This window comes from Ambystoma mexicanum, chromosome 14 (genome assembly GCF_040938575.1).
Source record: "Ambystoma mexicanum isolate Mex_15411 chromosome 14, UKY_AmexF1_1, whole genome shotgun sequence".
Lineage (NCBI taxonomy): Eukaryota > Metazoa > Chordata > Amphibia > Caudata > Ambystomatidae > Ambystoma > Ambystoma mexicanum.
This window is the reverse complement of record NC_090940.1, coordinates 598,598,976-598,617,364: the sequence shown is the minus strand read 5'-3', so window position 1 is coordinate 598,617,364 and position 18,389 is coordinate 598,598,976. Positions and strand designations below refer to the sequence as shown.

Below are 18,389 nucleotides of genomic sequence, written 5' to 3'. Positions count from 1 at the left end.
TCAAGTTACCCCTACTTATCCGAAATAAGTGAGTGAGGAATTTCACTATGAGTTGTCAAAATCCTGTAATCCCACCAGCTTTATTTCTGAGTGTATCACATAGGCTATAGCGCATCACCTTAGCAAATATTTTTCCCTGAGGAAGGCCTAGTAGTAAAATGGGGCTGAAACCTGGCGGCGCGCAGTCTCTATGAAAGATCTATGAGTCAGCACATTATTTTATAAAAATATATGTACAAAGGTGCATGTTTGTTGTTATTGCCTGTGTTCAAAATCCTAAAAATATGCATTTGTGAAGAATGTTACACTCTGCTCAGATGGAGACAGGTGATTGAAGCACAAGAGAAAGTGTAAAAAGAGACATACAAATGCAACATATGTGTTGAATTGAGAAACACATAGGACAATTGAAGCACGGAGGCTGGAGAGATTGCTTTGTTTTTACACTTTGATTGAAACCCTGCGGATCCTGTGTCTTAATCCTATACCGGGACCCAAACACATAGGACAATTGAAGCACGGAGGCTGGAGAGATTGCTTTGTTTTTACACGTTGATTGAAACCCTGTGGATCCTGTGTCGTAATCCTATACCGGGACCCAAACACATAGGACAATTGAAGCACGGAGGCTGGAGAGATTGCTTTGTTTTTACACGTTGATTGAAACCCTGCGGATCCTGTGTCTTAATCCTATACCGGGACCCAAACACATAGGACAATTGAAGCACGGAGGCTGGAGAGATTGCTTTGTTTTTACACGTTGATTGAAACCCTGTGGATCCTGTGTCTTAATCCTATACCGGAACCCAAACACATAGGACAATTGAAGCACGGAGGCTGGAGAGATTGCTTTGTTTTTACACGTTGATTGAAACCCTATGGATCCTGTGTCGTAATCCTATACCGGAACCCAAACACATAGGACAATTGAAGCACGGAGGCTGGAGAGATTGCTTTGTTTTTACACGTTGATTGAAACCCTGCGGATCCTGTGTCTTAATCCTATACCGGGACCCAAACACATAGGACAATTGAAGCACGGAGGCTGGAGAGATTGCTTTGTTTTTACACGTTGATTGAAACCCTATGGATCCTGTGTCGTAATCCTATACCGGGACCCTCTCTACAGTTCAAATAAATAGAAATTCTATTTATTCATTTGGTCACTTTTGAACAGTGTCAAGAACGGTTTGGTAAAAAGACAGCTTTGATGATCTGAGGACCACCCATCGGCCTTTTGTCCATGGAAGATTCCCAGGGGATAACCACAAGCGCCTTGAGGACAAGATACATGAATTATGAGGATGCTCTGATGGCATGCATGGCCACCTTTGTGACTCCATTAGCCTGCATAGCACCCCTCCCTTCCCCTCACCCCCATTTACCAGGCTGCCCAACACATCGGACCTCCAACAACTCTCCTGGACAGACCACCCCTACGGGACACCACCCCGATAAATGGGGACTTATTCATTCATTTATGAATGTCCTAATTTATGTATGTGTAACAAAGTTCTTGGTGACTCAATATCTGGAAATGAACAAAAAACCAAGACTACTCTCCATCTTTCGGTCTTAATGTGAGCACAGGTAGGGAGTCAAGCCTGCCCTAAACCCCAATGGTCACGTCAATTGACATTGCGAAACATCAGGGACACTACACTAGCAACCTGCGGATCTCCAGATGTTTTGTACTACAACTCCCATGAATCTACCTCATTGCTGATAATGGCAAGGGTTCATTGGAGTGGTAGTCCAAAACATTTGGTGAGCCAGAGGTTATTCAAACGGCACCCACAACTGAACTCTAGCCAGTAGTGCCAGTGTCAAAGGAAGTGGGGATTTGTAAGCAAAAAGAAGAATTAAATATCTATTGACAGCACCCAAGTGACTGTACCTGGAAAAGTACAGTACACTGCAGCCAGAGTGCCCCCCTGCACCATGTTCACCACCACACAGTAAAGGGAATGACCGCAAGCTTGCCGATCCCTCCCCAATATGTACTGCCTGGTCAGAGTTGCAGAATCAAAGAGTCGCTGATGAGAATGAGCGCAGCTCACAAGCAGACATGTGTTTGTGCTTCAAAGGATATCAGGTAATATTGTCCGGATACATATGGTCGCCATACATAATGTCGCCGGGAAAAGGTTTTGGCCATATATATGGGGGTCAAGCGGAGCGGGGGTTGCGGGGGTTGCGGGGGTGTCCCCCACTCCCCTTGACAAAAAACAAAGAGTTTGGTGGTTGCAGGGGTGGCCCCCGCATGTTAAACGTAATAATGTCCCTGCAAAAAACTGCAATTTCAAGGTGACATTTTTGCAGGGACATTATTACATGGAACTCTTCAAAAGTCAGCAAGACTAAGGTGTGTCCCATAAGCAGGTGGACAAGTAACACTATGCTGCCCATGCCATTGGCAGGCATGCTGATTATGCCACATCGACCTAGAGGGGGCAAATTGCTGCAACTGGTAGAGTGAAGAGGCAGTTTACAGAATCTAGGTCTCCAAAAAGAGAGCGCCTGCTCGGTGCAGCAGCCATTGTGCTGGGATCTAGCTTTGATAGTATAACATCATGCTTTCATATAGTGCTTCATGCTAAATTCCTCCAGCTTCCAAGAACTTTAGTGTTATATCATTTTTCATAGTACTACCTTCCCCTTAGTTCAAAAAGAGTACCACAAAGGTCCGCAAACGTCTTATACAGGGACTGAGTAGAAGGCCTTGCTTGATATGTGTTACGCACTAAGGAGAATTTGTTCGCTCAACATTAGAGTCTGTAAAGCGAGGAAGTCCACTAGCTCCTTTTGCGGGGGCTTGTGTCAAGTAAGCTAAACGGGTCAGTTTGCACCGCATAGCGAATACTGACATGTCCGCTTTCTGTCCGCCCTGCTCCACTCATGTCTGCCATTGGGAAGGGTTCTGAGAAAGAGAATCCCTCATCTATTGACTTCCTGTTTCCCACGACTTCCTCCCCAGCCGCTGGAGATCACCCTTCAGAAGGAGTATCAAAAAACTGGGACCAGTGAGGTTTTACACTGAGTTAGACATTTCCTGATCATTGTCCCCAGCTCCATAGTGCGTGCAGTTCCCTTAAGAATGTACGTTAGGGCTGTTATGACGGCTTCGGTCGGCATTTAAGAGTATTTCTATGTTGACGAATATAATCTGGATTTTTTTTTTCACATTACTTATATTATGTGACTACCGCTGGCGCACCACACGTTTAGCTCATTTTTGCATGTTTTTTAAAATAATGATTTTATGTTTTTTACAGTGTTTGTCGATAAGCATTGTACATAAATTGACAAAAATTGAAGAATGGGCAATCAAACAGCATAGCGATGAAGAAAAATACCATGAACGGACAGTAAATATAGAAGTAAGTGAATATGATCGTATTTTGATATGATTCGCAGTCACACATCCGTCTTAAAACTGGCCTTCCAGGGAGTCATTTGCAAGAAATAACCTCCGAAAAGTTTTCATGAGCAAGTGATACGTTGAGGGTAAATTCTCTATATTGGGATGCTTTTTTTAACAATAATAAACAAATAAAATTGGCATTTGAAATTGGCATTCAAAACAGCATAGGATTATATGGTTATTTTTACCTATTTTCTTTACCCAATCTCCAAGATCTATAATTTGCATTTGGCGGAATTTTGTTATGTACCCAGCATGCGGCCACTGCATTGTTCAATAGAGGTTTCATGTTGGGGGAAGCCTTCTGTGGCCTAAAATTCAATATATTCACAGAGGATTGGGGGGTCACAAATTGTGGAAAGCGCAGTTATAGACGTCTGCATGAGGACATGGACGGACAAGCTCATCCATGGTCAAACTTGCATGCTATGATCACATGTCAACCCCTGCCTTAATGATTGCTATAAAAAAAAGCCACCAATGACGTACAATGAGCTTTTGAGCGATGGATGGTGGATGTACACAAATACGCCACTGTACACCAAGTCATGCCCACTGGCACGTCTCCACCACACACATGAACGGGCTTGATCTTACCTTCTTCTGACAGATAGCAGAAATTTCAGCTGTAGGGGGAAGGCACACAAAAGCATCAATCGTTCTGTCGCTCCTGCCCTCTTCTCTTGCTGAGTGAAGATACGGGACACAAGGCCTTCTCTAAGGGCAATATTGTAGGCAAGGACCTAAGATGATGTGACTTTTAGGTCAGAGCTCCGTAGGAGGTACCAAACTCCTGATTTATGTCAAAATCCCATAATTTCTAAATTTGTGATGTAATATAAATCATTTAGTCAAAATTGGGAATCTTTTGTTTCAATATATTTTCAGGAACGATAGAGTATTGCTTGAATTGTTTGCAATACTAAACAAACTGAAACAAAGCCCCAAAAAATTTACTGTAATCCCAGATTTGATTACATCATTTTTGGAGTTTTACGTGAACAAATGGCATCACGCATAATCCTTGTGGCATCTGGATGACACTGCATAGACCTGGAAACTGTTCAATTCTAGTGGAGTGGAACCACCTGAACTTTGTCCAAAGGTTGAACATTGGGATTTGACCTGACCATGACCTTCCCATTAAGGGAAATGGAAGTCTTGTCTATGAAATGCAGGGGAGGGCAAATATATGAGTGCCAACCTTTAAATGCTATGATGGTGGCACCTTATTCTACAATGCCCTGGTGATTAGACCAAAGTGTATTTAATCTATAAAACACAGAAACATATATTAAGGAAATAAGAGCTTGCACCTTAATAATGGGATCCAAAAGAGAAACCATACCACCAATATTTTCTGTTGACCTTGCATCACACTTTTGCTACTTCCTAGTGGCTGGTATAAGGACGATGTGCTCTAGGTAAATGAAATGCATAGCTCTGCGACTCTTTAAACAGAGGCTGCACCAATCGAGAGCTGCTTGCACAATAGCCTGGGACGGCACCACGATTGGTCAGTTGATGCACATGCATATTTTGCCCGGTTGCATGAGCGTAGCAGGGTGGTAAAGCCAGGAAGAGAAACCTGGTGTCCACAGGAGACCAATAATCTTCTCTTTACTGAAAGACAGTACAGAGGTGAATCCCGCTCCCCCCGTAGGTTTAAAGACCATAAAATACACTGCAGATTAATCTCCCATGTGGGGAGAACCCCTAATAGATATTATTTAAAGTATGATTACCTCTATCCCTAAAGATGACTAGACAATTCGCGGAGGCCTTTGGTGATAGACCCTCTTCCTAATGTGTGAAGGCTGCTGACTGTAGAAGTGGCAATCTATCACGTGTTTACTTTTAGAAGGGTTTTTGAAGCACGTAAAGAAGATTTAGACTATCTCAGAGAATCTCCGGCCTCATTTACAATTTCCTGCAACAAAGGTGCCCAATGGAGAAACTGATCAATCATTGTTTTTAACAATTTAAGGTTATATGTCACTCAGGTTACGTGTCATGACATTTGCCCTACGCCCCTGGAAGTGGCTTTTAGCCTTTTGTATATGCTGCTGGCCCTTATAGAATCTCTCAAGTGGAAACCAAAACATATTGAGATCAAGGGCTGAGGTGAGCCACCTATGGAAGAGTTGTGTTGGGAACCTTCACATTTTCCCAGAGGGATGTCCCTTAGTGGGCTTCAAAAACATCCAAAGGAGGCCCAAAGAAATACCCTTTGAGTTTGGGACTGACTAAGTCTCCTGAGACACCTTTGACTTCTTAAGATCATACACACAGCTTTTTTGTAAAACACTATTTTTGGTGGGAAATAATTGACTGTTTCTAATTCGATATTCCTTGTGCCAAATGGACTCACAGCACAAAATCCATTATTTGGCAAACCAAAGTTCTTTTATTTCATTATTTTACGTGCCGTTGATTCAATATCTTTGTGGAATAAATGTATGGGACTCAGTGAATTACCTTGTGAAATCAACCACTTCTACTTTTCTTTCTCAACATGATACACATTCTGCTACTAGACCAAATGCCGACAACTTCTACATTGAGAAAGAGCATAGACTTCCTGGAGGGTTTCTCAATGTCTCGCAAAGATGCAGGATGAAAAAATGGTCCATAAGACGCCACCACTGGCTGTAGACCTACCTTGTGGGAGAAGCACGTCTATCAGCCATTCGCTGTGATCCCTGAAAGAGAAGATATAGGTTCAGGTTGTCATATTTTAAAATGCACTTTCTTATGAATATGGCGGACAATTAGGTAACTCATGTGATGAGTTCCAAGCTAGTTATGGTGCACTCATCTCCCCTGCAACACATACGTGCTGTACCGGGTACCATTTGCTATGGGTTCTGTGCTCCCCCAGGCTGTTGCTGCATTTGTTGTCTTGTTATGAATGCCTCGCTGTATCATTTCCTGTAAAAGGCCCACCAAGGACTGTGTGATCAATGGACCATAGATATTGGCAGTACCTATTTAGCAACACCAAGGACGATGCGGCACAGCATCATATCAGCACTAATGATAATACTGTGCTGCACTCTAGCATCGCCAATTACAGTATTGGCTCCAAACTCATTCAGACATCCATCAGGGCCCAACATCAACCATACAGTGACACCACAGACATCCATCAGGGCCCAACATCAACCATACAGTGACACGACAACACAGAACCCTAGGCCTACGATAGTCCAATATCAGCAGAAATGGCAGAACTACGTCACCAATCCACAAAATTGCGGTAGGATCAACACCTGTTTCCTTATCTTGGATCTGTGTGATTTGGCCGTAGCAGAATTGTTTGTGGTGGAATTGACCGTAGTTAATTTTGCCACGAATGCAATTGTACCGTGACCAAACTCCACAAATCTCTGTCCACCCACCCCCCAATACATCGCCCCATTTCCCCACTTACCTTTTCCTCAGCTGCTGCCTCTGTTGACCCTGCGGCGTCAGTTCCATCCCTCCAACAAGGATCGGATTCGACGCAGCAGGGTCCACTTTTCTTTGTTTTTTTCCCCGCCTCCAATCTTCAGGAAGCAGAGGTCAACACTGCAAACCGCCATGGATAAAAATGCTGAACATGGGGGCCGGGGGACACGCCTCCTCCCCATGTTCGGCATTTATTACCCAATTTGATCGAAATTTAACGATCGAATGGTACTGGCCGAATTCGGTCAGATGTAGCATTCGATCAGTAAAATTCAATCAAATTGGGAAATACCCTTATCTTGCCTGTGTAACTCCATACTAACACTTACCAAATGGGACTTGAGGATCTCTATGACTTCCCTTACCTTTACAGTACATATTTTCATATTGAATCTACAGTAACTATATAATATAGTGAAACTGATCTGCTGCACCTATCAGCCTATGCAAACAATCAAGCCACAAGGTTTACAAAGTGAAGCAGCCACTTTGCTTATGGCTAACAAAAGTGAAACGACGAAGCTGCTTGCCTGCTCACTTCCCCAATTATATATCTTGTATTGCACTTGCGGGAAATCCTCAAAGTCGATATGTTTCCAGCTGTTCTTGGTGGTAATACTCTTATGCTTACCCTTGTTCTCTGTCGTACTAGCAATTGTTCCACAATTCTTCTCTGCTTGCCCGTGTATATCCTTTCTCCTCTTACGTATGTCTTCAGACCTTCTGTTCCTTTGCGTATCGGCACATATATCCTCTACACTTGCCTCCCTCTGATGGGTGCTCTTTTCTGCTGGGTTCCAATTTCACGTTCCCTAAATTGGACTTAAATGCATCCAAGCCGTGACCACGACCTCTTGATATGCTACATTGCACTCGTGCTTTATGATCTGCTAGTCCAGGGACCTGCAACCTGTGGTTCACTACGACTCCCATCATCCCTCACGTTTGACTATGCTGACTACGGCTGATGGGAGTTATAGTCCGAAACATCAGGAGAGCCAAAGGTTGTGCAAAAGTCAATTCTGCTGGTCTATACCCTCTCGCCCCTACCATCGATCGCGTTGTTGCTCCTTCTCTCAACTTGTACCTGTACCCTTGAATGCTTTACATCTCTTGTTCTGTTATGCACCAACCATCCACACTTTTTCTCCTCTTCTTCAAAGTAATTTCTTACCTTCTGACCAGTCTGATTAAATTATACTGAGTTAGGAAATTACTCCACTCAGCCAATTGTGTTGTTGAATACTTGCGCTAATGTTACCTGTATGATGAACGTACCATGTGTTATTGTAGACACGCCTTAATACACAGTTTTGCTACTATATCAATTTTAGATCGCATTTTATAGCGTGCACATACGCCACAATGATGCTTCGTCGCACTTTACTGTCCACGAAATCAGGAAGCACTTGGTAGACACCATTTTGATCAACATTTAATATGTTACCACTATACTCACCCTGTTATCCTCTGGCTGCATTCTTCACAAAGGTAGAGCGGTGGTGGTTTATCGCCCAATGCCACAGATAAAGAAGCATCTATACACATCTGAAAAAAGAAACAATAAGAAATGACTCACTGTGCCTTCATCAATCTCATCTTTATGAGATGTAGGTTCTCCTACCAGTCTCTAAAATGATCTGCTTTGCTGGGGAGACCCTGTGCTGTGAGTGTGGCTGCACTGTGGAGACGTGTAAAAAGCTGGTACCGATCCCAACATTATCCATTCCATTCAGGAGACACTAGTCCAATCCTGGTTTTAAATTTGGATTCTGGGGCTTGTAGTCCTCAATGCATCTTTTATAAACCCAGGACTACAAATCCCAGAATACAAAGTTAAAACCAGGACTGGGCCAATGTCTCCCGAATCGGAATGGATAATGTTGTCAGGTACAAGGTACTGAAGGATCTTCCCAAGGTAGATTTGACACATGTTTCATGCTCATGAATTATTGTTGTGTGTTCTGTGACTGTTAGGGCTGATACAGGCCTGCATTTTGAGGCTTCGAGGTACCGTAAGGGTCCGGAAGTAAGAATCATGACACAAGTACAGTGAAGATGATTATCATAGACTTTTCTTTATTCACAAAGAAAAGGGGTTGGGGAAAGGCATAACTGTCCCTAACCACTATGAGACGCTGTCCTGCCTCAACAAAAGAACACAGAGGACCCGCTCAGGATGTCCATCAAACAAAAGTGTCCACCATCCTGTGTCCAAACCTATCTCTGTCCCTTACACTTTCAATCTAACTAAAATAAAGGGGTGTGTCTTCTTAATTCCAGTAGGGGGGCTCTCCCGTTCTGGATGCTGACACCAAAGTGCAGTTCTTAGGCAAAAGAATGTTCACAGTTCAGCCAAACTTAAAGATAACCTAATTCCCCTCTCTCCTGGTGGCAACCTCTTCCTGGGTTCCTGGTTCCTTTTATTTGCAAATTAATGTTTCTCATAATCCTCTGGGAAATTCCGCTTCCCCTGTCTGTAGCACAAAAACTATCCTTCCCAGTCTCTTGGCAGGTCTGGTTCACTAACCTCACCATATGCTTTTCCAATAGGGTACCAAGTCTGGTTTACTCGCCTGCCAGACGTGATTTCCACAACCTTCACTTTCAAAGATATTTGTGTTTTTGGGCTCCAGACCACTGGTTATAATTCTTCTTGTACTGAGGTGGGTCCTCAACCCTTATGCATTCCACTGGTGGGCTTTGCCCGCTTTCATCTGGGTCCAAGACCCTGTTCCTTTGGCTTGGCAGGAGCCTAGTCCCTTCGATACCAGGTATCTACTTGGACAGACCTGGTATAGTCCTTCGCCAGGTGCTGTCCCACCTAGGTGAACTCCCAATGCTCGTATCTGACTGTATGCCTCTTCTATTTCCTTGTATCCCTTGGGACGTGTTTATCTGCTTCACACAGTTCGTATTATATTGTATATCTGTTTTCTCTCCCCCTTGTGCTCTTTGGGATGTTCTTATTGGGTTTATAAAGTTTGTATCTATTTGTATGCTTCCTCTTTCTTCCCCTTGTAATCTTCGGGGTGTTTTTATAAAGTTTGTAAAGTTTGTATTATATTGCATAGGATCCCTTTCACCCCTTGGGCATTGGGGGATGTTTTCAGGAGCTCCCTCAATCCCCCCGGACAGTTCCGGCCCTTTCTCTACCTTTGGGAGCTCTTGGGGCGGTCCCCGGTCTCTTCTGGAGTTGGAGCAAAGCTTCTCTGCTCCTGCCGCGGTCGGCATTCTGCTTCTCATGGTTCTGCAGCTCCAGCGTCTCTCTCTCACCTTCAGCTGACCCACGTATCTGTTCCTGGTTAGTTCTCGCTGGTCAGGCTTCCTGTGTCTCTGCCACCAACCAAGTCCACCTAGCTAAGACCTCTCAGGTACCTGTGGCAGTTTGCATTCCGGCGGCCAGTCTTCGGGTTCCTCAGTACGGGACCAGCGTCTCCTTCCCTGTTCCTCCAGGGGTGGCTGCTCAACCACAGAATGAGTCCTTCCTCCATTTTTACCATCAGCCTTCCCTTTGGGCAGCTGTACCACGTGTGTTGGTTCCTACGGTGGGTCTTTGCCTCCTTGCTTCTTCTCCCTCGTCACAGTGATATTTTGCATCAGGCTTGGGTGAGTCTCCCTCTCCCTCCTCCCTTTTAAGGATGTCCTCGGCTAAAGCATAACAAATAGTGGTGTGGGGGACCAGAGGAACTTGAGTGTGTGTTTAGGAAGATGGAGACACCAAAGGGGTCAATGAACACTGCAATCTCCTAGGGCCATTGTCACTAATTCCATTAAGGATTTCCCCTCCCATGAGATCCACCCCAAGGTGGACTGTCGGGTAGCGACTTCATGGAAAGGGGCCTCCCCCATGGAAGATGTGACAATATCATGGGATTCGTCACAGTACACACATTGAAAGGAGGCCCCTAATAAGCCCCTGTGTTGTATATGGACGTCAAATAATCATGCAAGACGAGACACGAAAAATTGCCTATGCATATTGGCTGCCGCAGGGTTGGGGTTGTAGAAACACAGTGGCACTGAAAGGGTTAATTGTCAAATAAAATGCACAATGAGTCAGAGGTCTTACTGTACAACACAGCAGCTTCCCTTCCTAATGAACAGGAGGGGCTTTGTCCACAATGCACATCAACAGACCCACGAATGCGGAAGAGTAAACCATAGTTGTACCTTAACAGCTGGCTTGTTGATGGCGTTGTGGCATTCGATATGCTGGCAATGGATGGGATTCCAGGCTGAAAAAGTAGTATTGAGTAAATGTGCAGATTCAAATCAAGCAATCAGAAAACAATTAACACATCAAATACAGCACTAGCATAAGAACAAATATAATTGTTCTCCCCTGTCATGGCTTTGCCAGTGCAACAACACCACCAGGGTTCAGGGTTGTGTGCCCGACACTACACAATTATTTCATAACAAAGATTGCACATGGGTTTACTGAAATCAAAGGTTCATAATTAGGTATTATTTCCAGTATCTAGCAAAATCCTTCTCAGAAGCACCCTATTGACATGGCTGGTGGCCACCAGCAGGGACGCGACTACTTGCCACAAAGGAAAGAGGAGGCAATGGGTGTCATCACCAGTGTCCAGAGGGTGCAGTGGCTTTAAAGGGGTAAAAAGCAGACAACCTAAAGACAGGCACACTTTACAAAAATACAAATGTAGTATCACGTGGTTAGATCTTTGAGGATGCGGTTGGAGGTTTTAGTGGCGGCATATTTGCTACGCCAAATGAATTTGCGTCAATGGTGCAGTCAATCTAGTTGAACTCTTGAAATATTGGATGGATAGATACAAAGTTTTTATTTTGTATTTTGTATGTCACCAATGATGTCATCAGTGATGTCATCAGTGTTATCAACATTGTGGTCTTCAGCTGCACAACAGGGGACACGAAGTTAAGGTGGCTTTCAGGGGTTTTGTTGCGTTAAATTCGGACCTTAACGTCCCTGCAACTTAAGTTCTTTCCTTGAATATGTGGGTTATATTACTCACCGTAACCGTATTTCTGGTGCTTGTATCTGCTTAGATTCACATGCTCTGCATAGTCCGACATCTAGTTAAAACTCGAAAATGGACGTCGACAGGGCGTGATTAGTAATACTATCCCTAGTGTGACGTGTACTGTACCCATGGTCCTTCACGCGTCGAGCTCTCTCCGATTGTGTTTATCCACCATCGAAGTCGGTCGCAAATGCGGAATTCTCTTCTAGGCTGATGCCTTTGATTTACTAAAGTTATATTGGTAGAATTTCTTTCTTTCCTTTACTGTTCACTTTGCTGCACGACTGTTCATCCACTCGACGGCTCCTGACGAACACCCACAGTGTCGACGACTGATCAATCGACGCCCAGATGCGGCCGTATGGGCCTCTTCGGGCCACGGCCCAGTACAGTAGGCAGAGGCGGGAGGTTCTCTATATTGACTCCTTTTAGAGAATGTTTATCCTATTAGCCCCTTTCTTCTCTTTTCGCCCAACTGCCCTGTTTATACATAATGGACAAAACCCTATTTAAATGTTGTCCCTCCAACCACTGTCTCCCGAGGATCACGCCGAAAAGCACTGTAAATATTGACAGCTTTTCCAGCTGTGACCCTAAAATATCAACAGAGGAAGCGCTGGCCCGCTCACGCTATGCAGGCCGAGGCTGCCATAGAGGTTACGGAAGACTCCAGTGAGGGCAGTTACGGAGTCATGAGTGACGCTGAGGGCGATCAGGATCCATCTCCGGACCTCTAGTGCAGGCCCCCCACTCTGAGAAGCAGGCCGGTGGTCCTGTGATGGAGACGACACCCAGCGGCCATGGCACAAATAGGCATAAACATGCTAAAGACATACCCCACGGCTGACACTCGAAGACACTGTCGAGCGTCGAGGCCCATGCAGTGACCGTAGATAAAGCCTCAGGTACCTCACTGTCCTCTGGGCAATCGCGCACGCTTTTGCTTATTGATAGCTCCCGAAAAGACGAAAGACAAGGTCGGTTCGGACACCACATATAAAAGGTCCCTCCTTTTATATGTGCCGAAAAACAGGCGTCGAAAGGCATATCGGAGTCTCCCAAGAAAGCACCGAAAATACAAGCGCTAATTCAAAAACATGTTGGCACCTCTCTTCTAAAGGCAAGGTCACCGAAAAAACACAACATTCCAACACCATTAACTTCTGAGGCCACCCAGACAGAGTCTTTCACTCCCTTAGACACCCTCTCTGGGTCTATGCACCATAAAAACACCTTTCCAACAAAAACCACCCCTACAAAAGATGTTACGCCTTCCCAGGGCCCTAGCACCTCAGGCTTCCCACCAGAATGTCCGTTTACATCAGGACAATTTAAGAAGATTTTAGGGCGAATGTCCTGTTTCATGGACTTTATGGACGGGCACCAAGATCAGTTAAAGGGATGGTCAAGTAAAAATGTTTATTTAAAAAATAGATAGGCAACATAAAAAAAAAATACTAGCATTCTCCGTTTTAAAACTTCCTATGTAAAATTTTGAGCTATTCAAGCTCAAAATTCGCAAAAGCAAGCACATGGGCGCAGCCATTTTGTGAAATGGAGGCCCTCCTGTGCTGGCTTTTGCTTTTGCGGCACTAATGAAGGAAAAGCCAGCCAGCTGTAGTAAACAAAGGCTACCGGAGGGGACCGGAGACCAGAGCAGGAAAGCTGCAGCTGAATCTTGGCAAGTGCTATTTATTTTTTTTACAAAAAATAAGCACTAGCTGCGTTTTTTTTTCTAAGTTTTCCAGCCTGGAGGAGCCTGGAAAACTTAGAAATAAAACTGCAGCTTTAAAAACGTATTTATGTTTGCGGTCGCTTTTGAAGCGACCGCAAACATAAATACAACGTTATTGTGTTGGAAAACGCTGCGGTTTTTCTTTCCAAGTTTCTCAGGCTCCTCCGGCTTGGCTCTCGTGCTCCCTGTGGGGAGCCCGAGAGCCCCAAATGGAAAAGCAGATTCAGGCAGAAACAACGCGGTTGTTTTCCGCAATGCCGCATTGTTTCTGCCTGAATCTGCTTTTGCATTTGGGGCTCATCTGGGCGTCGATTGATCACTCGTCGACACTGTGGGTGTTCGTCAGGAGCCGTCGAGTGGATGAACAGTCGTGCAGCAAGGTGAACAGTAAAGGAAAGAAAGAAATTCTACCAATATAACTTTAGTAAATCAAAGGTATCAGCCTAGAAGAGAATTCCGCATTTGCGACCGACTTCGATGGTGGATAAACACAATCGGAGGGAGCTCGACGCGTGAAGGACCATGGGTAAAGTACACGTCACACTAGGGATAGTATTACTAATCACGCCCTGTCGACGTCCGTTTTTGAGTTTCGAAAAACAAATCTTGTAATACTCTGCGACTTCCACTAGATGTCGGACTATGAAGAGCATGTGATCTAAGCAGATCCACAAGCTCCAGAAATATATATATATATGGGACACATTACTCACTGTACTCGTATTTCTGATGTTTGTATCTGCTTAGATTCACATGCTATGCATAGGCTGACATCTAGTGGTTGCCCCAGAGTATTACATTTTTACAGTACACGTCACACTAGGGATAGTATTACTAATCACGCCCTGCAGGCATCCATTTTCGAGTTGCCAAAGAAATCTTGTAACACTCTGCAACTTCCACTAGATGTCGGTCTATGAAGAGCATGTGATCTAATAAGATCCACAAGCTCCAGAAATATATATATGGGGCACATTACTCACTGTAATCATATTTCTGATGCTTGTATCGGCTTAGATTCACATGATATGCATAGGCCAACATCTAGAGGTTGCTGCAGAGTATTACAGTTTTTGTTTTCGAAACTCGCAAAGAGACGTCAACAGGGCATGCCAGTAATACTATCCCTAGTGTGACGTCCACTGTACCCATGGTCCTTCACGTGTCAAGGTCCTTCAGATTGTTTTGTTTCTGACATGAGGTAGCATGAAGTGTAGCGTGAGTACAGGTGTAATAAAGTAGATAAGAGTAGATAAGCCAGAAAACATCTATGCACCTTCTACTCCACAGGGGAGGAAGGGTGGGCGCATGTGAATCTAAGCAGATAAAAGCATCAGAAATATGGTTACAGTGAGTAATTTATCCCTTCTGAGGCTTGTGGATCTGCTTAGATCACATGCTATGCACAGATTAGCAAGCGGTGTCTGGAGAAGGAGGTGGGTTGTGAGAAGGTACAGCAGCAAATAGATGTTTTAGCACTGCTTGCCCCACCTGTGAATCTGCTTTGTTTTAGAATGTGTGTCAATGCAGTAGTGCTGAGTAAAGGTATGAATAGAGCTCCATGTAGCTGCTTTGCAAATGACATCCAGTGGGACATTTGCAATAAAGGCCAAAGTAGCTCCTGTACCCCTGGTAGATTGAGCTCTTGGTGTGAAAGGCAGAGTCTTGTTTGATGGGGAGTAGCAGAGCTGTATGCATTTCACTATCCAGAGATGGTGTTTTTGAAACGTGACCCCCTTCCCTGCCAGGTGCTATGGAGACAAACAGTTGGTCTGTTTTTTGTAGCGGTTTTGCCTTGTTTACATAGTAAAGAACTGCCTTCCTTACATCTAGTGTATGGAGGTTTTTCTCAGCTGAGCTTGATGGGTTTTGAAAGAAAGCGGGTAGTTCGATGGCCTGGTTGACATGGAACTTAGATATGAACTTAGTTGAAAATCTAGTGTGTGTTCTTAGTACCAACTTGTCTTTGTGGATAAAAAAGAAAGGGTCTTGCACTGACAGAGCTTGTAGTTCACTGACTCTTCTTATGGAGATGATGGCCACCCGAAAAGCCATTTTACAGGTTAGGTGTTTAAGGCTGGACTTGTGCATAGGCTCAAAAGTGGGCCTATGAGCTTTGTGAGCCACATTTAGATCCCACCTTGGGGGTGGGTTTGAAATGGGGGCAGGGGTGAAGCCTTTTTAGTCCTTCCATGAATGCCTTAATGACAGGGACTTTCCACTAGGACACATTGCTTTGAGACATGGTGTACGCGGAAAGAGCCGCTAGGTGGACCTTGATGGAGTTGAATAATAGACCGGACTCTAGTAAGTGGAGCATGTAATGAAGAATGTGTGATGGATTACATTCGATCGGGTTTACATTTTTTGACTGACACCATATTAAAGAATAGCTGTGTCTTTACGGGCTCTGGAACTGAGTGTTTGTTGTGCAACCTCGTCCCACTTGTGGCAATTATAGCTGGATAACAGTGTAGTGCTGTTAGCTATTCTTATTTGATAGGCACCCAAGGAAGCTACTTTCCTCCCCAGGGTGTAGATTTTCTTACTCCCTTGTAGGAGGTGCTTTTGGCAGAGGCTAGGGTTGTGTTACTGCCTCTTTCTTGTGGTGAAGGCTACTAGAGAGTCATGCTTTAGCTGCCCCCTACTTTATAAAGGGTCCAATGGGGCTGGTCTGAAATGTTTTTCGCTGCGTGGGTTGACTGCCCTTGTCAGAATGGGTGTAAGTAGAGATAGTTGAATATGCCTCTGGACAGATTGGAGCAGAGGGATGAACTGTGCTTCAGACCTCTTATCCCCAAGGATGTCCTCTACAAAGTCTTTATCGACTTGAGCTTCTTGGGTATCTATCGTACAGTGTTCTGCTGCCTTTAAGAGCAGGTCATTGTACTGCAGCTTGTTGTCCACCGGGAGAATCAGCCACTGGTTGGTTGGCATGATCTGGGGATTGGATGATGTACTCGTTGTCATCATCATCATCATAGTATTGGTCTATGTCCCCTGTGTCCCCTTGTCTTTTGGGTCTGTAAATGAGCCAGGGTCTTGTGAGCCCTGAGTGGCATATTAATATGTGTCCTGACCTACGTCCTGATATGACGAGATATTAGTCTGTGCGTTGGGCTGTTTGCCAGCTGTTTAGTCTTGGGTGGGAGTGGGGCTGGAGGTTGTGGAGTTGATCTGGGTGCTGATCAAAGAAATGTACAAAACTAGACATTCTCCTCATGACCTTATCAAACTGTTCTGGGGTCCATTGGGAGGAGCTTGGCAACACTGAGGGTGTAGGTGTAGGTAGAGGCTCTGAGGCAGGGGGCTGTTTATGATGAATTGCCCCTGAAAGGGTGTCCTCAGGGGTAGGATAATCCCCACTCTTTGGACCCTGTGATTTTGATGTTTGGTGCGTCGAAGTATTTGAGTTTTTCGACGTTCGATCCTTTAGAAGGGTGTCAGGGACGTGTTTTTAATTAAGTCGCTCATTTTAGATGTTTTTGCGGGGGCCGTCGAGGTGTCTTTCAATGCCCCGTTGTTGGAACCGGATGACTTCCCAGATTTGGGCACAGTGACGGAAACAGACTTTGGCATTTGTTTCGGGAGCCTGTCATGTGGTGATCGCGACCGCGACGGCACCGAGTACAGGGGATGTTCAGACCTTCCATTGGACATCGTGTGTGGCTTATCGGTCGACGACGCGGTCGACTGTCGGCCATGAGGGATGTGTTTGGTGTGGCATGTAATGGAGGTGCTTGAGCTGCTGGGTGTCGTCTCTGTAGCAGAACCGCCAGCCTGCCTGTTGGAGTCAGAGGCTATCATGTGGGAATCCATTGGATCCCGGTTGCCCTTGGCATCACTTAGGACGCCGACGCTGCGATCACTGGGAGGCTACCTCGACGTTCATGGCAGCCTCTGCCTGCATGGCATTCTAGGCCCATCGTTTAGTCTTGCGATCTTTTAAAATTTTAGGCCTTAACAGTTTGCAAGACTTGCACTGTTTTTTGGCGTGGTCCCTAGGGAGGCAAAGGTTACAAAGGTTTCCTTCCAGGAAAACTTCCTGTTACAGGAAAGACAGAATTTAAAGGAGTATTTTCCATAGTGTATAAAGATAGCAGCCTGGAGGGATACAAGGCGTATAGGGGAATATGCATTCTCAAAGTGAGATGGAATATAAATCTCCCCCTGCTCTCCCTACTGTTCAAGGCCGAGGCCCGTTGGGACCTAGAAAGGCTGCAGACAAAGTTCACTGAGATGGGAGACTTTGTTGTCGACGGATGGTCTTGTTCTCAAAAGCCGTTGCCGGAGATCTTGTGGTGTACGGTTGTCAAAAGGACAGAAAGAAAGACTAACTTTAAAAATTTTTCTAAGTAATGGCGCTAGCCAAGAAGGAACTCTGTGATATGCCTCTGACTACGATATCGGAAGAAAACAATCTGAGGGACCTCGACGCGTGAAGGAGCATGGGTACAGTGGAAGTCACACTAGGGATAGTATTACTGGCACGCCCTGTTGACGTCTCTTTTCGAGTTTCGAAAACAAAACATTTAATAACCTGCAGCAACCACTAGATGTCGGCCTATGCATAGCATGTGATCTGAGCAGATCCACAAGCCTCAGAAATATATTTATATCTACATATAGATATAAATAAATATAATGAATATATAAATCATACACCCAAAAATGCATGTCTCTCTTCCAGCCCATATTATTAAAAAGGTTTAGACCCATCAGTGGGAACTCCCCAGAATTACCATCAGGCTTAGTTACTGTCACTAGG

At 44.8% G+C, this 18,389-nt stretch overlaps 1 protein-coding gene across 9 annotated transcripts in view; it reads right to left on the bottom strand.

The window, feature by feature from the left end:
* The window catches only part of UNC79 (unc-79 homolog, NALCN channel complex subunit), a 538,994-nt gene that overhangs the window by 437,780 nt on the left and 82,825 nt on the right, over window positions 1–18,389 (bottom strand). For 8 of the 9 annotated variants that reach the window (XM_069637971.1, XM_069637972.1, XM_069637973.1 and 5 more), the window contains 4 exons: window positions 11,048–11,112; window positions 8,334–8,422; window positions 6,086–6,126; window positions 4,022–4,050 (listed from right to left, as the gene is read on the bottom strand). In XM_069637971.1, coding sequence (XP_069494072.1) covers window positions 4,022–4,050; window positions 6,086–6,126; window positions 8,334–8,422; window positions 11,048–11,112 — 224 coding nt within the window. Of the gene's footprint in view, window positions 1–4,021; window positions 4,051–6,085; window positions 6,127–8,333; window positions 8,423–11,047; window positions 11,113–18,389 lie in introns of those variants that run through there. The other variant, XM_069637974.1, reaches the window with a different exon arrangement.